Genomic DNA, 21,878 nt, shown 5'->3' with positions numbered 1-21,878 from the left:
TATCTTATCACCTAATTATTCAATGCAAGTAACGTACGAACACTTATCTATTTACAAAGATTTAATTTAAAACAAAAACGCCAACTCAACACATTCCTCAATAGCAACGTGGCCTTAAAGGTCAAATAAAATGTATAATAGCCGACGTTTCAGGCAATGTCCCTTCTTCGCAGCACTTTTTTTAAGAGTGCCGTTTGTTGCTGGCCGTTTGTTGTTTTTGTGGCTAATGCCACTGCAGTGCTCAGCAACCACGATATATTTAAAAAAACACACACGCACAGCCGAAACCCCACGCAGACAGCGAGGCTGATGTCATTCTCCGGTCCGGACTCGCATTATCATAATATATTCATCATCATCATATATTCATTATCATAATATATTCAGAGCGAGGCTGCAGGGAATTTGCCAAAGTTCTTTGCATTTTTCCTCTCGTGTTTGAGCCGAGCCGCGCTGCATGCGGCAGAAGAGGGGCGGATTGTGTGCGTGGCTGTAACCGAGTACTGCATGACAGTCACACACACACTCACACGCGGCTCGCTTGCGCTGTTTGCTTTAAAACCCACACAAAACCAACTCGAACCAAAGCAGCCTCCAAGTCGGGTAACCACATCGACTCTACCAGTCAACAGTAACGATCGTGAACGAGGACGGGTCGACAGCGACGTTGCCCGAATACCGGTCGCCTAACTTGTAAGTCGCGATCAGACTTTCGCGTCTCGCGATGGCATGTCGCCGTCACCTGTGACAAGACGCGTTGCACAGGTAAGTCGCGCGCAACACGTGGAGGGTGGGATGGGAGTTTGCGTGAATTGTTTGGCGCACATGCGGAGTCGCGTCGAGCGTTGAAATCGGTAAAGTTGTGCTTCGTGGGGTAGTCGGTTGTGGTCGACAGCTGTTGGCGTCGTCGTTGAAGAAGTTATCTTGTGCGTATTGCGTTCGTAACATCGTCGCCAGTCGTTCTGCTTTCTCTTTCGGAGCCAAATTGTTGTTTACAATTGATACATCCCGCGTATATGTATACTGTATATCGATGCGTGTGGCAACGCTTTCTTTGCTGATGCACTTGCCCGCAGTCATAATAACAATGATAGACCGTGTCAAGCGTAATATGAGAGGGGGAGCGGTGGCGCAGCGGTGAGCGCACCGCGTTCAGTTGCCGGCAAACCCGAGTTCGATTCCAGGCCACGGCGAACATCAGTGGTGGTCCAGGATATCTGAATTGGGCCCGGGAACCCCACAACCCTACCCCCGTTTCAACAGCTTGTCCTGATGTGGTGAAGTATGGTCGACCAACCCCCATGACGTGCGCTTCAACAGCAGTGGATTTCAATGTAGCCTCATGCGGGTCATCGTCCAACATCTGTCCACTGCTGGATGAAGGCTTCTGCAAGACTTTGCCTTCTCTCACGTAACAATCCGACCCGGTAAAGCTGGCACGCGGACTGCTGTAGTCCACCGCTCCATCTCCCGTTGAGAGGTTCTCATCCAGCGGTGGATCAAACAGAAGGGGGCCAGTGGATCATAATGAGGATAACGTAAAGTGACTTAGTGCCGCGAACAAAAAAAGTTATTTGCCTGCAGTGATCTTATCAGGTGCACTGTCCGATTTTGACTATAACCCATGTAGACCATTTTAAACATATAAGTCAACGTGTGTATGGCATATACTGTGTCCTCTTGATTATCCCTGCTAATGATGGGGCGAACGGATTATTCAAAATCGCGGTTAATCCAAAAAATGACATCAAACTCCGCCCCATGGTTGTAAAGATATTGCAACTACTGTACTGTAGAGACGATCACGTAGATTTGGGATTCACTGGTCGACATTTGTTCGGTTTAACTCCGTGTGATTTGTAATTAACATTTTCAAGAATAACAATATATAACCAGTTTTAGATTCTTAATTTGGGCTTAAGGGAAAATCCACGAGTGATAAATTCATATAAAAATCTCAGGGTGCGCGGTTAATCCGCAAATCGGATAAACCGCACACCGATCATTATTGAGAGTCGACTGTACTGTAAGTTCTGACTCCACAAACGTTTGACTCCACAAACTTAAAACCCCAAGAGACTTATCCCCAGGCGAAGTCTTTAAGTCAATGGCTTATTAAAAACACGTCACTCAAAAAGCACCGCTGAAAACAAAAGTCACGACTTAAAAAAGTACAGCAGACACCGTGGCACGTTGGAAATGGTGTCAGCTTATAACATGTCGGTTTTACACACCGAAGATTACAAACGAAAGTTAGCCAAATTAATACCGGCCAGATTCATAGCAAGTCAAAACGGCTGATATGTTCTGTATTGTGCTATGAATGGGTTTTTTTTGCATCCTAGTTAATACTTGCCATCTTAATACACATGTACACTTGCACCTTATTCCAATCTGAATTGTATTCTACATTTGCCTAAAGAAAGTTTGTTTCAATCAGTGTGTAACATTACCTGCTGTGACATGAGTAAGAAATGTGGACAATATGGTGCAAAAGCTGAAAATATTGCAGAGAAAGCATTGCGATTTTTAAGGATGCTTGCATTGACATTGCAAGAGGCACACGCGGATTCGAGAGTTGTGAAAAATAGAGACATCGTCTTGACCTCAGGCTGGCAAGGCTGATTCTTGGACAGAAAACTTCAACACCATCCATTATAGTTTAGTTAGTTTCATAGTTTCATTTATTTGGTATAGCCCTGTGAGCCATTCGGCTCTTGAATCGGGTGCAACCGCAACAAACAAAAAAACATGAACAAGAAAACATCTTAAAGTGATTATGTGACTGTGCAAACAGAAAATACAGGAAAAAAATATCAAAATATTCCTGAAATAGCACCGTACACCAACGCTGTGTGCAAAAATCCCAGTGGGATGCAATTCAAACAACAACAACCACAAGACAACTAAGATTAAGGCCATCAGTGTAACTCCGTACTACAATAAACAAACACATGGCCAAAACAAAAAAAACGTTTTCGAAATCACCAAATAAAAGCTATGAATGCAATGTAACAGTGATCATAGGGACTGTGACCGAATTTTTTACAATAAACTACATACATAAATTATAACACCAAAATCTAGAGCCATATTTTAGGCCACTGAATAGCAGTGGCAGCTAGGGTTGTACAACTCCTCTATAGCAGTTTTGAGTGAAGATCTCATAGGTAGTGATTCAAGTTGCAGTTTATTGGCAATAGCATTCCAGACCCTGGGGGCATCAATAGCAAAGGCCCTTCCTCCAGTTTTTGTACGGCAATAGGGAATGTGAAGCTGGTAAATGAGCGAAGACCTGAGGTCAAATTTGTTCTTTGAAACAGAGAGGAGATCCAGTAGGTAGTCTGCGGATTTTTTTGTAAGTACATCGTGAATAAATAAGATCTGGTGCACAAGCCGTCGAACATTAAGAGATGTTAAGTTTGACCCAATGAAGAGATCACAGTGGCGAGACCTATATGGGCAGTTCAATGCAAATCTTAAGGCCGAGTGATAGATGGAATCAAGCTTCTTCAGTACAGTACTTGGGGCTGATTTATACACGATGTCACAGTAGTCAAGTAGAGGCAGTATGGTAGCTTTTATCAATTCCAAACGGAACATTGGGGGGAAGCAGTGCTTGTGTCGATACGGAAAACCAATTTTAATTTTTGTCTTTTTACCAATATAATCAATGTGATCTTCAAAACTAAGTTTTGAATCCAGGATGACCCCAAGATACTTATAGATCTTGACTTGCTCTATTTGACAATTATTCAAGTAATGTAATTGGGGAAAAATAACTTCCTGCTTTAGTCCCGGAGAGAAGCATAGCTCCTTGGTTTTGTAGGTATTCAGGACTAGTTTAAGAGCAACTAGCTGATGTTGTAGTTTGTTGAAATCACCCTGGAGCTTAGCAATCACGTCATCCGGAGAGCGGCCAGCAGTAATCAGTATCGTGTCATCTGTGCCCCTGCCGCCACGGCCGCCTCGAACTCTGCGACGACGTCGCTGGCCGTGCCCCAGGCCTCCGCTACGGCGGCACGGCTCAGCCAGAAGGCGGCATGGGCACTGACGCCGGGGAAGTCGCTCTGGAGGGCGGCCACGCGGCCACGCGCCTCCTCCTCCTGCAGCACGCCCTGCCGCAGGGCCTCTTGGAACCCGAGGATTCCGGCCCTCATGGCCTCCGCCACCTTGGCCTCCTCCTCCGTGTGGGAAAACCAATTGGGGAAGCCTCCATCAAGCAGTGGATAAGTCCGTGTCGAGGGGCGCTAACGATAAGAGGGTTTTTTTTGGGTTAGATCGCATAAATATAAATATGTCGTTAAACCCGCCACCACCCGACACAGCCAAAGTATGGTTTGTCACGTACATAAAACATGCCAATACGTTACTAATTCAACACACGGGTATGTTGGAGAGTAGACCCACAACATAACCAATTGGAGCACGACGTTTTGCCGTTAACTACAGCCAGCTTCATTAGGCAACACCCAGAGTCGTGGACAAATCCTCCTGTTTCCGTCTTAAGTAGAGGGTCTCTAGTGGTTGGAGGGAATCGCATGAACCCTTAAAATGCGACAAATCCGAATTGAAAAATGCAATTGATTGTTAAACACGTGGTCTGAGATGCGCTTCGAGCAAAGGCAATCAAAGTTAATCACGATGCATTGAGTCAAAGAGCCAAACGCTACATCGGCTTGTATTCTGTGTTACATGCTGTCAGTAGTATCTGCATCAGCATACGTAAATAAAGCATGCCCTCTTTCCTGATTGAACTTGCCAGGTGATATAAGCAGCATATACCAGATGTATTGCACAAGTGATTACGGTCCCCTGTTCCTCCATAGACCTCGAATTCACCCATTGTACAGCCCTCAGCTGTGCAAAGAACTTGAGATTGCAAAAGTGGTAATATTGCATGTTTTTTTTCAACCATGTTGAGAATGCAGTGGTGTTGACGTGACATTGGAGTTGAAATTGCAACGGTGTTGAGATCGCAGTCGCGTTCAGATCTCAATCACGCTGAGATTGCAGTCATGTGGAGATTGGAATGACATTGGGATGGCAGTGGTTTTGAGATTTCAGTGGTGTTGAGATGGCATTCCTCTCTTCGGAAATATTGCTGAAATTGCACTTGGTTATTTCGACTGTCAGTGTGTGCTGTGTATGGTGGTGGGGGGGAGTGGTAGTGTGCTGGTTATCACGCTGCGCTGTACTACGAACTCCGCGAACCGAGTACGATTCCTGCTAACGGCCAACACCAGTGTAAACCGGTCCCAGGACTCCCCTAGGTCAACTCAGCCTCAAATGAGTACCTGGTGTGGTGTATAAACGTCGCCACGAGGGAGACAAAGGCGGCCGGGCGTGGTGCTGGCCACCCACCCTTTCGTGTGTAGCGCCGGCCTTCATAGGTGCTCGCTAACGGCACTTGAACCAACAGTTTGGTCGGGCTACACGTGGGATCTTTGTTGTGTTAACGTGTCAACGTGTGCTGTGCGTGTTTGGATCCTACGGGATGGACATTTGCAGTGAAGACAATGGAGTCTCCGCTGGATGTTCTGTCACGGGCTGCCTCCCTCGTCAACTCCAGAGCGAGTAAGTAAACATTCAACCAATAATTGAACTGCCTTGACAATCCCACTTGCCGCTGTGGGCGGTCGTGAGTGTTACGTGTCCATAACGTCACTACGCTGCTCAAATGGGAGTGAGTGAAGACTGGATCCACGACTGATTCAGATGGCATTCGCCACCGACGTTATCCGTTGGCGATAATGTAACTGGGGTAGTCGGGTTCGTACTGCAGTGGGCTAAGCATGGTGTCACCGCTCCGTGCCAATTAAAGATTACTCTAGGTCAATTAAACACACTCGCTCACTGTGCCACTTCAATGAAATGCCTTTTGTTCAACCAGGTGCGACAGCTTTTGAAATGCAATTTTCTCTTACACAAGGGATGTCTTCTGTAACCATGGTAACTTTGGTGAAAAGAATATTCGGCCAATTACAGTCTTACACAAGTAACAGCCATGAATATTTAATAAATGTTCAATAAATGGATATGGCCGTGGTGTAATTATTTGCACACTGGACTTGCAATCCAGAGGTCACTGATTCTCCTGGCATGGCAGTTGAAAAAATGGTGAAAATTTCTCGCATCCCCCGTGCCTTTTGTCCACCTGGCAGCCGTGCATGGGTGCCTCACATTCACTCGATTGGCAGGTCATGTGCTAATTGGGGACATGCAATTTCTCCAAGACATCTGGCCAGTGTGGAAGAGTAGGCCAAACTACCCTCATGAGAGGCTCTCTAGAGCTTCCTGTCGTGCCAGGTAGTGGCATGAGCAAACAATTGCAGGGCTGTACCTTTTCACATTCATGTGTGACGGTAGCCGATCTCTCAGCAGCAAAGATGACCACCGTTAAGTAAAAATAAAAAAACTATATTTTTCTTCTTATAGCATCGGGTGTTTGACGAGCATGAAAGTGCAGGCCAAACAAAGTCTTTAAGAGGAGGGCTTGCGAAAGCTTCTTCGAGTGGAGACCCTTCCATCAGCAGTGGCATGGCCAAGCAATTGCGGGACAGCACATTTAAAAAAATAAATGCACCCTGTTTTGGTTGCATAGACATAGTGGATAATTTGAACCAAAAGGCAGTGACTCAGTTGGTAAAGCGAGTAAGCTTATAATGATGAGATTATGAGTGCCAGCGGTACAGGGTTTATATCTGCACTGTTTTGATCTGATCATGGGGTTTAAATTGGGACTGCTATCCACCTCTTGATTTAAAGCTTTCGTGACTGCAGGGATTCATATTCTTGGTTCTTTCGGTAAAGTCACGTAGAAGGGTGCTGTGGTTTTCACACCTGATGATGATTGCTTGTGTTGCAGTCGAAACGTCGTGAGAATTTTATTGTTTTATATATTTTTATTTTATTATTTTATTGTTTCCCTTCTACGTGACTTTACCGAAAGAACCAAGAATATGATACTATTCATATTTCCATGGATCGAATCAGTTTCAGTTGATCCAATTTATTTATGTAATTGGATTGTCATGATTGATAACATTGCAAATTATTTTTCGACCACATTGACTGTTAGGAGAAGGATGTCGGTTTGGGCAGGACACATCTCTCGAATTGATGATGGCCAATGGTCTAGACTGAAAATGGAATTGCTCCCAGCAGGAGAGAATGCACCCAAGAGGGAGACATCCATGGAGAAATAAGATAGGCTCATGATCATGAGCTAGATGGATCGTTGCACGATAAGATCATGGTGGAATTGCGAAGACTTGGAGCAGTCCTTCCACGTGCCTACAACAAATAAAATTACGACTCCTGCAGCTATTTTTTAAAATTCTATATGATCAGATAAATAAAAAGTAAATCAGGATGGGATCTGACGTTGATCGGGTCATATTCTTATCCAATCAGCTCGATTCACCGAACCTCTGGCGATTTTTTTGCTGCAAACATTTGGTCGGTCAGACTCGGAATTCAACAGAAGGCCCTTCCGTGTTATTTGAGGTCAAATCCCAGCCGCGGCTGAATGAGCACCATCTTTGACAACCGTCACCTGGTGGCTGCCCTATGAACATTATGGTCCCTGCCATAGAAATATGGATATATTTTTGTTACACCAGAAGCAAGACCTACCAGACCGACATGAGCACCGCCTGCTGTCATCTTCAGCGTGGGGCCACCTTTTCTTTGAAGCAGCGGAAGTGAGCAGAGAGAGTTTGTGGCTGAAAAAGTTTGTTTTAATGAAAGTATTTGTGATGCCTGCGTGCGTGTGTGCGTGCGTGCGTGGGAGTCACTGTGTAGTGTCGTGGTTAACGCCACGCCCCGTGCTTCGAACACGGCAGCTCGAGTTCGATTGCCGCTCACAGCCAACACCGGTGACGATAATCTGAACCGGTTCTGGGCTTCCCTTAGGTCGACTCAGCCTCAAATTAGTAGCTGGTGCGGTGTGTAAACATCACCACTCGGGAGACAAAGGCGGCCGGGCGTGGTGTTGGCCACCCACCCCCTTCGCGTGCCGTGCCGGCATTCATAGGTGCTCGCTAACAGCACTTGCCCCAACAGTCTCTTAAGGCTATACGGGGGGTCTTTGGCTTTTGTTTTTGTCTTTTGGGAGCCACTGTAGCACACCTTGGAGACACACGATACTGCAGACAGCCACGCACGTGCGATGCGGAGCAGTGAAGCTGTCAAAACAAATACAATCCACACGCAGCTCGCTTGCCTAATGCCGCCAGGCAGCTACCACCGTCGAACCTGGAGACCAGTTTCATACATTCCAGCGTCGTTCTCGTGAGCCTGTAGCAGAGAAGGCGTTCCACCTTTAAGCGAGCAATTATCGTACCCGCCACACCAGCGAACGATCGTGAAAAAAAAAAGTAGTGACTTAATCCTCCTCGAATCAACGATTACTGTATTGGGGCTGGGTGGATTATGCACATTGCTCAACCGTGTCATTCATGCTTTTGTGTTGGCTTAGGCTGTGCAAAGAGGGTGTCGTTTTAACACGCTTGTGTTCATCCTTTTCAAGTAAGCATTAACAATTGCATTCGTACGGTACTCGAGTTAATGCAATTGTTAATAATAACGACCACGAATGTAACTTCTGTGGCCCTTCCTTCGACAGTCCACTGCTGGACGAGGGCCTCTCCATGCCCTGTCGGTCGTGGAGGTTATTTGACCACACTTCGCCCCACTGGTCAGTGCGGGTCGGTGAAGTTGACACGTTGGAGCACAGAAATACCGTACAACAATGGATGTTGCCACACTGCTGCCCACCATGCAGCCCCGCAGCAGCTGGAAACAAACCACCTGCTGTGCATGGACGTCGCCCATCCGCGCACTATCCAGGCTCACCTCTGCTTAACCCCTGAGATCGGACGCATTCCGAGTGATTTGGTCAAAGGCAATAATTACAGTACGTAGTTCCAGTGTTAATACTAGTTGACAATCTTGTGTCAAACTACTGCTGGATGAAGGCCTCCTCACACTGTATTTGTTGTATTTTTTACCATACTTCACCATTCTGGTCAGTGCATATTCGAGGATTCCCAGGAATTGTTCAGATAAAAATCCCTCTCCCCCCACCATGATCGCTGTGGCTGGGAAATGCCCTCGGATCACCCTCGAATTCATAGTGCAGTGTGCTAACCGCAGCACCACATCTCCTGCTATGTATTTCAGGAAAGAAATGTATACAATATGAGGAAACTTTGCCTTTGAACTTTTTTTTGCTCTGCAACAGCCACCTGCTGACACTTTGAGATTACTGTAGCCCATTATTATCGACGTCTGCACGCAAAGCACTTCTCAACAAAGTATGTCTCGTGTTCTCTCTCAAAAAAAGAGAGTGCAATAACTTGGCCGGCATTCCCAAGCATCGGTGCATTGTCAGTATTACTTTCATTTGCCTGCTGTCCTACGTGTGCAGCATATATATAGTTACATGAAATACAGTTTATATGACGTTTAAATAAGGCGATTATTGTAGAAAAGTGGAATTCTGTGAAAAGAAGGGACCTCGCCAGCCACCATTACCCCTGGCTTTTCCCACCTCCCCAATTTTTGCTGCCACAAACGAAATCCTGGTTGACAGGTTTTTACAACACAGTGGCCTCCCGTCAGCTGCCAAATTACAGTAACCATAATATTTTTGGCACCGTTCTGAATGCCATGCAGGCTCCACAAGCAACGGCCTGGGTCGAATGTAATTGGGCCAATGCATTTGTCTCCACAAAGACGTTGGTCCAACCCAGGATAGGGTTGCCAGTTGTCCAGTTTTTCCCAGGATCGTCCTCCTATTGAAGTAGTTTTCCTGATACATTACAAGTCTCGTTTTTTTTCAGTGGTAATATAATGATACACCACAAAAAAGACGAGTCATTTACATAGAGTTCTGTAATTGGCTGAATATCCATAATGTCCCACTTTTTATGTACCCCAGAGGTGGCATTCCTAACCGTGGACTCATCATGGCCAGCAGGTGATGAAGGATTGTAGCTGTGTTATTGTGGGCCCTCTTTGGTGAGCTGGCAATAAGCCCGGTGAAGAAAAATGTGGTGCCCCAGTACATAACAATCTTGGCTGGGTGCCAACATCTCTTCCCATCCCCTATCACCATTATCACAGAGAGCAACTTTGCCCAGGCCTAAGATTGTAGCCAAACTCAGCTTCTGAATTCTTGTTTTTTTTATTCAATGTTTTTATTTTGGATAAGACCAGAACGAATAAAAAAAATATATATAAATGGAATAGGTGTCTGATATATTTAATCACGAAATTACATCGCGATGCACCCGAACCCTACACAGAGTCGGTTTGATATTTTCTCACAAAACCTTGCCCTTAAATAAGGAAAAAAACATTATTTTACATTGTTGGACCCTCCTGAGCTTGGGGCCCTAGTACAGTTGTGCCTCCTTTTCCACCCCCTGGCTGGCTGGCACCACACCAAGGTAGTCCTGGCACGGTGGGTAATCCAGGCCTAGCGTGAAGCAGAAAATCAATGGTAGGCTCGGAGGTTTATTTTGTTCCAAAGACTTATTTGACTTCTCAGCGTGACAAACAAAATAGCGGCAATGCAGTGGGGCCAATACGCCAACACGGCTCTCTGGAATTTGGCTCCTTTTGACTCGAAATGCTGTCCCTCTTACGCACACTGTTTGGAGAGCACACACATGCCCGTAACAAAGCCACGGGGTTTGATTTTCATTTAAAGTGCAATCGGTCTTTCCACTTGACGAGAACCCTCATTGTGGCTATACAGTGAGTGGTTAGGTGTGCTGCGGAGGGATCTGGGGGAAAAAAACCTGGGCACGCGAATGTTGCCGTAGCAGTAACGCTGAGCAGCGGTCAGTGCTTTTCCGTTCTAAATTCAGAAGTAACGTATGTTGAACTTCTTTTCGCACCGTACGTAGCCAACCGTGCTTATTGGAGGTGCGGGGAAGGTAAAAAAAACTAAACACAAAAACGCACTTCTAAAGAAATGCGTTTTCAAGCCAGATGACTTAAAAGTGCACAGCTCCAGTGGCTGCCTAATATTTGAAGAGCAGATCGAGTTTAGTTATGTTGTAATGAGCGTCATCGGGTGCAGAATAAACTTTTTGTTGATCCGCGGGACTGTTCACGACGCGTCCCGGTTGTGTCAAGTTCACCCGGTGGCTGATCGTCTCGAGGTAATCACCATCAGCCAGCCACTCGTGCACCAGGTGCCAATCCACGTCGCCCGTGGGAAGTCCAGGCGCGGTTTACGACCGCACCACTACTGCCGAAAGTGCTGTTAGCGAGCACCTATCAAGGCACGCGAGGGGGTGAGTGGCCAACACCACGTCCGATCGCCTTTGTCTCCCCAGTGGTGACGTTTACACACCGCACCAGCTACTAATTTAAGGCTTAGTCGACCTAAGGGAAGCCCAGAACCGGTTGAGACCGGTGTTGGCTGTGAGCGGCAATCGAACGAGGTTTGGCCAGAGGAGTCTTCGGTTAGGATCTGCGCTGCCCCAACTGGTGCTGCCAATTTTCATCTAAAGTTATGTTCGATCCCAGAATATCTATTTTTATTAGAAAGTACCAACCCGTACTGCCGCGCGTGGTGAGGTATGACTGGCATGGCATGTGGAGGCCTCACTCCACCAACGGAATGAGAAATGCTGGAATAAAGATGTATAATTTGTACTATTATATAGCCACCCACACTGACCAACACAGTATGGTTAAGTATGGATCTTCAAACAACCCCCATGACCGGACTTGATTTGAAGATTGACTGACCGTCTGTGTTGCTTTACATGGTTTCCAAAATTTTGCTAAACCCTGTTTGTCTGGTATGCTTCTCTCTCTCTGTGTCCCCTGTTGTATGCGTCAGTTCCCCCTACTTGGGTGTTTGTATATACATCTGAGGTTATATGTTTCCCCTCTCTCATAAATTTAGCTCTTCTGTACCTGATGATGGCTGCTTGTGTTGCAACCGAAACATAGTACGCTATTATGCTATTTTATGATTTCTTATTTATACGTGACTTTACCGAAAAAAGCAAAGAGTAACCCCCATGACCGACATAGCGGCGTGGGGAGGCTTGCATCCAGCAATAGATTGACTAAGGACTTCACATCATGAGCATATTCTCCAGATGATACGATGCTCTGGAAAGTAAGAAGCACCCGGGGTTAATCAAGTTTCCCCCGCGCCTCCGATTATCACGGTTGGCTATGTACGGTGCGAAAGAAGTTCAACATACATCCTAAAGTTATGAAAAAAATATAGCCATGCACGCACACATACCGGATTATAGGACACACCTCCAACTTTTGCTTTAAAATTACGGGGGGGGGGGGGGGAAATTGCGATCGTAATCCTGAGACTTCCTGTATTGCGATCACGGAATTCATTTGCGTACATGTACCATTACTCATGTGGTACTCATGTGGCCCATGCAAGTTTACCTATTATGTCAAGTGCTTTTGAACACAAAGAATGGACGTAAGTCCCAGGGCGTGCTGTGTGTGTAGTTATTGTCTCGCGTGCCAATATCCACAACTTTACAGTACATTCCGCCGATGAGTAATTGCTTTAGGGCTGGGCCAATTGGAACTGTAAGAAGGCGTTCTGTTAAGTGCTCATTGCGGTGATGTAATGATGACATTGTTTTTTGATCTGACCCGCGGTGAAGGGTACTGTAACGTATTACTGGGACCAGGTAGGGGTAAGGAAGTATAAAATCGATTGACTTGCTGTTTGGATGATAATTTTCTCGATTTCTTAATTTCAAATTCATCCAGCATGCTGCGAAAATTTGCCTATAAACGGTGAAGTGATATTTTAGTAATGGTCCTTAATTTACCCAGAGAAAAAGGCTCATTGAGTCTCAAGAATCCTTTGCACGAGGGTGCTGGATTCAGTTGTTTGGCCAATTACATTATTTGAGTGTTTAGTTTTAGCGGTGAGGAATCGAGAGTACCCGGGTAAAAGCCACAAAAGCGAGGAGTATAACACGCTGATCGACCACTGGTCTACTGCCTTCTGTCGGCCACCTCATAGCCCCAAGTCTGGTGTGGTATTCCGTAGTAAATCATCTCTTAGCCAAGCATCAACGAAGCGTATCTCTCCCGTGTTCGGTGCTTAAACTGAGCCAGAGCACCGTACTGTAGTTCAACGTATTGCTGCACATATCGTAAAGCGGATGTGTGTGCCAAGTTTGAGACAGACAAATAAAAACCCGCCCCTGTAAAAGCTTAAAACGCAACACATATACGCGACTGCATTTAGATTTATATTAAGTACAGTATGGTGATTATGGGGTGGTATTTGTTAACGCACTGTGCTATTAACCTGGGGAAAAAAAGCTGAGTTTTGATTCCTGGCAATGGCTAACGTCAGTGGCAAAAGTTACGTCTGAACTGGTCATGGAGCCTCCTTTCACGAACCCAGACTTACCGGGGTGGTGAAGTATAGCCAAATAACCCCCCTCCCCACAATCTAAAGGAATGCGGAGGCCTTCACCCACAATGCGTTGACAACGGACCGTAACTTAATATTAGTTTAACAGCAATAATATGTGTAACAAAAAAATATTTATATTTTGTTGTTCCTGGGTAGTAAGTATTATTTTGTGATTGCTTATGCCTCAAAAGTACAGAAAATGGCTTTTATTCTCCACAAACTTTGCTTTTGTGACCAGGACAGTGAAATTTTGAAATGTACCTATTTTCAATGAGTAAACGTGGTGTGCATTTGTGTCATTCCTTCACTTAAAGTCCTGGTCACAAAAGCAAAGTTTGAGTGGGCAATAATAGCCAGTTTCTATACTCTTGAGGCATAAGCAATTAGAAAATAACACTTACTACCCAGGAACAAAAATCGTGTTACATATGATAATTAATGAGTACATTTGTCATTCGTGCCATTTTTTTTTGGCAGCAACAAGTCGGGCCAAGTCCGCAGTGTGACCCCCCTCCCCCCCCACACCACGAGTGTGTATTTTCACGGCTCTTCATGAAGCGTACAGGGGAGGGAGGGGCCTGTGCGTCGGCCCGCCGTCGCAAAACTGCTCCGCTGTGTTTGAGAGAAGAGCGACCTTTAAGCGCGCTAACGTTTCCCGAGCGCGGGCGTTGTTTTATGACCAAACAATCGATGAGACTGTTTGGTTTTTTTTGACATTTTCTGGCCGTCACGTCGCCCACCGCCCCCCCCTCCCTCTCCCGCGTGTGCGGTGCGTGCTCTCACGAACGACTGGGAGCGGCGCACGATGGCTTTGTTCAAGTCATGCGTGCGGGAGGCACCTTTGCGCGTGGGATCTTGAATCAGAATATTTATTTACACTGGAGGAATCCAATGAGCTATGAAGCTCTCTTTTTTTCACAGACGTCAACTTGGAGCAGGTTCTAACGTTACAACAACAAAAGTATAAAAACGCGAGAAGGGATTCCTCTACTTACGAACTAATTAGGTTCCAGAGGTATGTTCGTAAGTCGATTTGTTCGAACTGTACTGTTAATTCCAAACACGTTGTGAGGAATGTACACTAAACACTGGGAATGGCTTTAAACGCTGTATAATCTCATGTAGATGCCACTGGTTCTTCACGTTTTGCAGATGTAGATCCCACTGGTTATTCACGTTCTGTAGATGTAGATCCCACTGGTTCTTCACGTTCTGTAGATGTGGATGCCACCACCGCCATCTATTGCGTGGTGGTTGAACTTACGGCTCTTGGTCCGAACAGGAATCTTGGACATACGGATGTGTGAGTGCAAAGTACAGGAAAGGAAAACAAATCACCCAAAAACATACAGGCAAAAACTAAACCATCCCCATCCTACCAGGCAAAGCCCACTGAGGTACTAATCTAGTTTTCAGAAGCAAACTGGCCGTGGTGGAATGGTTAGCACACTGGACGTGTCGTTTTGCTCATGTTTCCTCCCTGTGCTACCATTGCTGTAAATTGTTTTTATCTGGTTTCCTTTTTGTAAATTTGGTGACCCACCAGTCGCTCTTGCAAAGGAGACTTTACCTGGACTCTGAGTTCTCACCTGGTTAAAACAAAAACAAAATCTTGACTCCAACTTCCAATGCATAGCTTGATGGTTTGAATCAATATTCTGGCATGGCTGTTGAAACAATGGAAAAAATCTTCCTTCTAAAATCCTCCTGCGTTTTGGTAGGGGTAAAGGTAAGTGTACTCACACTGGATGGCGATCGTTGAAGAGTAGGCCAAATACATTGCAGAGGGTCTCCCTTAAGCTCCTTTCAAATGGAAGCAATCGCGGGCTGCCCCCTTTAACGTTTTACCACCAGCTCATGAAGTGCTCGCTTCTGTACGTACGTTGAACTTCTTTAGCACGATACGCAGCTAACAGTGCTAGTCGGAGGTCCAGGAAATCGGGAGGTGCGGGACGAGAAGAATGACGAGAATGATCTCAAGGGGGATGATGTTTACACGAGCCCCAACTCACTGCCCCTGTTATTAATGTTTGTGTTTGCTGCCATGGGTTGCAGTCATGCATGACAATGCATAACAATGTGGATTCATTTAGCGCCTGATTGTGACCAAATCTCATGACGCCGTACAGAAACAGAGGGCATATTTACTTTAGTGAGAGGCGTAGGGAAAAAAAAGGTCTGTGTTTGCATGAACGTCAGTAGTGGCAGACGAGTTGATGGCATTGGTGGCTGGGGGAAGGGAGATAAATCCAATTGGGGGCAGCAGAAGAGAATGAGCGACCTCCCACTGAGCAAAGGTGGACTGGGGGCTTTGACAGAAAGGAGTGGAGGATACGTGGAGATTAGAGTGAGATAATAGGGGAGAAGTAGGAGAGTGCGTGGGGGTGAGTAGAGCGAGATCAGGGGAGAGGGGTAGGAGAGTGAGATGAGAGGGGAGATAGGTAGGTAGGGGGGGCGTGAAGATGCGGTCGAGTGAGATGAGGGGAGAAAGCTAGATCGGATCTTGAAGTCTGGATAGGAAACCCAGTGGAGGAATTGGAGCCAATCAAGAAGTTGAGACAAATGATGACTACGATATACCGAGACTGCTTTTCCGCACTTTGTTGCTGTGCGATGGGACTGATGAAAGATTAAAGCAGCGTAATGGCGAGATATTACTTTACCGTACAGTAATTGGCAATAGGTGAATGCATCATGAAGATTATTTGGGATTGGTCTCCAAGTGACCGTGTATAAATAGACCCCAATAATAAGTGGAGCTGAAGTGGAAAGAATGGGTCACGTTTACTGAAAGGACCTTACTTGTATCGGCCACTGGGAATTAGCGAGTAAACGGTACGCACAGCCCCGGCCAGTGCAGCCGTCATGCCACCTAAATTATAGCCAATTATGAGCCAACGCCTTGTTTAGTAACTCATTAACGAGAGGCACAGCGATCACAGATTGACGGTGATGTCATATGGAAATGGCTCTGGGAATGACCAGTCACCACAAGCTTAAAGGGTTTTTTAACGTGCTGACGACTTCTATCCATAGAGCTAGGCCGACATTTTTTTTTAATAACAAACCGAAAAAAAAGATAAAGGCGCGGCCCTGCAATTACCTGCTCATTCCACTGTTGCAGCAGGGCCTTCACTAGAGGGAGCTCTAGATAGCCGCTCTAGAGGCTATTTTGCCTATTGGCCAGACGTTTTGGAAGAGGTGGAAGCATCCACACGTTAAACCACCGCACACAACCTTGCCTGATGCACACCATTTAGAATACTGCTGCGTGGACAGAGGTGGTGGTGTGGCAGGGGTGGTGGTGGGCCGAGCAGGGGCGAGGCGAGAGATTTAAGAAACGTGCCCCATTGTCTCTCTCCTGCCGTGCCGGAAGAAGATCGAACCGAATCGGTGAGCACTCGATTGTAAATCCAGAGCTGCGATGACCATCACACCACACACTTGTGTGGCAGCTTCCCACAAGATCGAAAACCGCAAAGCACCGTGCCGTGTGGACATGCGCACGCGGCTGTGGCTGGCTGGTGGCGGGTGTTGGCCGCGTTATTAATCACCGTGTAGACTGAAGGAGCAGTTGGGGGTGGCGATGCCCGCTGCTCTACGAGCGCACAGTCAGTGTTGCTACGCCAGCCGTAAGCTTCCCCGCGCCCCGTCTAACGAGCCATTAAGACTCAGGATAGAATGCCAGCGGCGCACACACTCAATTAAGGATCTTATTTACGGACCCCACCGAACGTAACGTCGCCACTGCCAGCCTCGGCGGCGGCGCGACACGCGGAGGCGAGAATTCTGGGCCAGCGTTAAAATAATCTGGTGACAAGAGCCGTTTAATTCGCCATGTCCCCCCTCACACCGAGTTGCTATGGGAGCCTGGACACATTCCCACAGGTTTGTGATGTGCGCTCTGAGAAGCCTCCCACACCCCAGACTCGCCCCCACCCACCCCGCCACCACTTTACTCTGTCCTCCCACCGCCCCAGTCTGTGTGTGTTTTTGTTGTTTGTTGTTGCTGTTGCTGTCGGCCGTTAATCGCACGTGACCTTTGCTTCATTGCAGAGAGGCACAGTCGCTATCAACAATTTACACAGGTGCCAGTGAGCACGACACGCCAACACACGCAAGATTGCTTCGATTCCTCCTGCTCCACGGGAGGTTTCAATGTCATCTACACTACATGCAGCATTTGCTACGTGGCAGACTTTTCATCGACTGCCTGGATACGAGACGTAACTTGGGCTGCTTGTGTGCATTCGGGACCTCCGATTAGCACGGTTGGATACGTACGGTGAGAAAAAAAGTTCAAAATACATTCGTGGCTGTTACAGCTTCGAAATAAAATGTACGGCCCTCTTGTTAAGCCAGTCGCTCGATGAAAGTGCTCCTCCATGCCACGCCAGTTATTAGGGGTTCATTTCAACATATTTCACCTTGCTGCTCAGTGTGGATTGGTGAAGGGAGGGCAGCATAGACACATGAGCATAGAATACAGTACAACAATGGGAGTTTTCCGAAACGGCTGTTCAAAGTATGCCTTTTTAAAATTAAATATGCAATTTACAGCCCCTCGTCAATCCACTGCTGGATTAAAACCTCCCCATGCCACGTCGATCGTGGAGTTGTGTGATGATATTTCAACGCGGCGGTCGGTTGTGCCAATTACAAAGGGTGGTGGCCCACGACCGCTTTAGATATCGCCTCTGATGTTGGCTCTGGTGGGAAGCTTAATTCAAGTGGCCGGGTTCATAGTGCAGTGAGTGCACTAACCGTTGCGCCACTGGTTCCATCGCACGCACTGTTTTACTGCGCAGCAAAATTGGGAACACGTGCATGCCAAAGCACTTAATGTGACCCACGTGGACAACAGGCTCGTAGAGTTAATGTCACTCGAGAGAAAGATGTATGTTTGTGACCATTATAATAGATTTACGCTGTGCTGTGGAATAGATAGAGGACAAATATATAATAGGCGACGTTTCAGGCAATGGCCCTTCGACATAGAAGACAGATAGGCCAGAGAGATTACGGGAATTATAGTTGGAGACTGCACTAAACACCATGGGGCCCTGATAGAACTTTAGCCTCATAGCTATCTCTCCAGCGGAGTGTTTCTCAACTCCAGTCCGCGTGACCCCCCCCGCCACCCCTCCACGGTCCAGCTTTCCGTGGTTACCAACCATCAGGTGCGTGTAGTGTGAGCAGAGGCTTACGTTGCACGTGAACATAAAAGTTGGTGATCACGAAAAGGATGACGGTGGAGGGTCGGGGGAAAGTTGAGCCACACTGGGCCAGAAGGCCTTTTTTTATTTTGAATCGCTGTCTAGATTTCCATTATACATGGCTCTGGTTGTTTAATAGCCATGTTTATATATATAAAAAAAATCCCTGCTTTTGTTCCATGCAGCCTCTGTATACCCTCGCTTCGCCATGTAACATGCGTGCTACCGCAACGGCTGTTACGGCTGGTTCGCCATTGACAAAGCAGCTTCTAAGTTGATTGAGTGGACCTTACACCGAAATAAACGGACCGCTTTACCGACTGACTTTCTCAGGTGGGGTTTTCACACAAGCCAGGGTAGAGCAAACTCAGTAATGCATACTAAAGCGAACTGTTAAATAAAGCTCATAAAATTCAATAAAAAAATGACGATAGCATAGCATGGGTATTAGGGACCGTGGGAAACTCACGCAGTAATGGACTGATGAGGGCATGCTGATGTCAAGGGTCACTTGTGGAAGATGCCTTTGACAAGACGAATAGCCTACGAGCAGATCACCTTAAATGCACCCATGGTCACCAGATCTCGGACGCTAAGTGGGCTTGAACTTGGTTAGTATTTGGATGGGTGACCAGGTGTTGAACGCAATGCTGCAATGAGGTGGCCAGGAGATGGCAATGAAGCCACGGCTTCTTGGGTCTGTGTAGAGCTTCATTCACCCCTCCTATATGGGGGTTCTCTGCTTTCTTTCCACATGAAGCCAAACACTCATTATATAATTGGCCAAACATACCAGTGAAGTAAATGAGTCTCGAGTATCAATAAGGATTTCCTGAGTTAATAATTATTCTCATATTTCCATTTATTTGGTATAGCCCTGTGAGCCATTCGGCTCTTGAATCGGGTGCAACCGCAACAAACAAAAAACTAAAAACACGAACAAGAAAACATCTTAAAGTGACTATGTGACTGTGCAAACAGAAAATCCAGTAAAAAAACATCAAAATATTCCTGAAATAGCACCGTACACCAACGCTGTGCAAAAATCCCAGTGGGATGCAAGTAAAACAACCACAAGATATCTAAGATTAAGGCCATCAGTCTAACTCTGTACTACAATACACAAAAACATGGCCAAACCAAAAAACGTTTTGGAAATCACCAAAATAAAGCCATAATGCAATGTAACAGTGATCATAGGGACAACAGTGATCAATATGCTATCAGTAAATTCCTTCAGGGGGAAAATGTATTGAAAAAGCCGAATCAATATTCAGGAAATATAGGCAAAATACGCATTTTGTCTTTATTTTAAATAATTTATTTCAAGAATTAAAGAGACATTTTAGCTGCAACTCCCCACCAACAACGGAGTAAACGGCGGTCAGATTATCTTTTGTCCTTTATCTCGACGGTTTTTCTTCCCACCCCCACGCCCCGCAACAGATCACCCGTGTACCATATAAAAAGCTGCGCCCGTATCGCTCACACGCTGTTATCTTTTCCTTAGCTGTTGAGTCATCTGGGGGGAAATCCCCCACCCCCTCCTCATGCGATAATTACGTACACGTGACTTACTGCACGCCACACACACCCTTCACATCATCCTGTGGATTGTTCTCAGCTGAAACGGACTTTGAATAGAGGGTACGGATATGGTAACCAATTCATCGGACCACACGCCGTTAGCCAACCCATTGCGGGCAGTATGCGCATCTTATGGTTGGGTTGATTGAAGAAGGATTGAAGCTCTTCAGGGTGAAATGGTGGCAACAGTGGTTGGCGCACTTCATGAATCCGGAGACCTGAGTTCGATTTATACGCGTGACTTAAAATAATTTTAAGTTATATCTGAAACGGCACCACCACCGTTTCACCAATCCAAATTGACCGGCGTGATGAAGTATGCTCAAAGAGCTCCCCAAGAGCAACACGATGTGGAGAGGCATTCACCCCACAGTGGATTGTGAGCAATTGTGGTGCTCAGTGGCACCCCCCCTCGTATTTGTGGATTTTCTCCAGATTATCCGGTCGCCCACGAGCCCAAACACTCGTCAATGGTGTTGGCCAAACATCCCGATGTCACGGCATCCTCTGGAAAAATAAAAATAAATGTAGTGAGGCTTTCCTGGGTAAATGATTGGTATCGCGGTATTATTTAACAGTATTAACACTAATAACGTACTTAGTTTTTCATATTTCAATGGAAATATATAATATGTTCATTTAACATTAACACTACTCTATAAGCTGATATGTTGGACAGAAAGTTTGGGTTCGCTCCCAAGAAGGGACATTGCCATGCAAATTCGCTCCCAAGAAGGGACATTGCCATGCAAATTCGCTCCCAAGAAGGGACATTGCCATTCAAATTCGCTCCCAAGAAGGGACATTGCCATGCAAATTCGCTCCCAAGAAGGGACATTGCCATGCAAATTCGCTCCCAAGAAGGGACATTGCCATGCAAATTCCACTGCAAAAGTGATTGAAAGCACTTTTGAGGTCTTCATCCACTGCTGGATGAAGACCTCATCATGTCGTGCCAGGCATTGGTATTGTTTGACCATACTTCACCAAGCTGGTCAGCTTCATCAAAGCAGGTGTGGGAGGTCAGGACCGGTTCAGACATCGCTCGCCATTGACGTTGGCCATTGTTGGGCGTCAAACTCTGGGTGGGCCCGGGTTTGTGGGCACGGCTTTGCCGTAATGACCATGCCAATACTGCGTAATTGTTCAGTTATGAACACTGCCATCGTAATTAGTACAGTTCTGACAATTAGCCTCCCATGCTCAGTAGCAAACCTGTGAGGTTTACTGGTACAGTAAATTGACATTTGTGTAAACAGCGCTTCGGCCAACAGTTGCCGAGAGCTTCAGATGAAACGGGAACAAAAACATGAACGAGCGTGGCCATTGGCAGTGCAATCTGCGGGTACAATTTTTCAGAGGAGCCCCGAGGCGAGTTTCGAGTAGCTCCGTACGCATTTGCGAGGTTCGCCGCCTGCAATTGTTCAGTTGACCTAGTTTATAAAGTTTTGCGCGCGAAGCCAGAGTTCGTTGCTGGGTGGCGTCGGATCAAAGACGCGATGCTGTCAATAAGTAATGTGCAGTGGACTTGTGTGGGGCGGGTTAGTCGTAAGGGTGTGTGTGGGAAGAGTTGGAAACTTGGGGGACATCGAGTGTGCGTGGAAGAGTGTTGAGCGGTGGTGCAGCGGTAGAGC

At 46.4% G+C, this 21,878-nt stretch overlaps 1 protein-coding gene across 2 annotated transcripts in view; it reads left to right on the top strand.

The window, feature by feature from the left end:
* Positions 1–293: 293 nt before the first annotated feature.
* LOC116942420 (transcription cofactor vestigial-like protein 4) overlaps positions 294–21,878 on the top strand; it is a 56,047-nt gene continuing 34,462 nt past the window's right edge. Inside the window, exons 1-2 of one of the 2 annotated variants that reach the window (XM_032954328.2) lie at positions 294–765; positions 5,512–5,577. In XM_032954328.2, coding sequence (XP_032810219.2) covers positions 5,520–5,577 — 58 coding nt within the window. In that variant the 5' untranslated portion in view covers positions 294–765; positions 5,512–5,519. The remainder of the gene's footprint in view (positions 766–5,511; positions 5,578–21,878) is intronic. The other variant, XM_032954327.2, reaches the window with a different exon arrangement.

The sequence above is a fragment of the Petromyzon marinus genome, chromosome 14, assembly GCF_048934315.1.
Source record: "Petromyzon marinus isolate PM22_M1 ecotype Great Lakes invasive population chromosome 14, UKy_Petmar_22M1.pri1.0, whole genome shotgun sequence".
In the NCBI taxonomy this organism is placed as follows: Eukaryota; Metazoa; Chordata; class Hyperoartia; order Petromyzontiformes; family Petromyzontidae; genus Petromyzon; species Petromyzon marinus.
The sequence above is the reverse complement of the archived record's forward strand: the minus strand, read 5'-3'. Positions and strand labels throughout refer to the sequence as shown.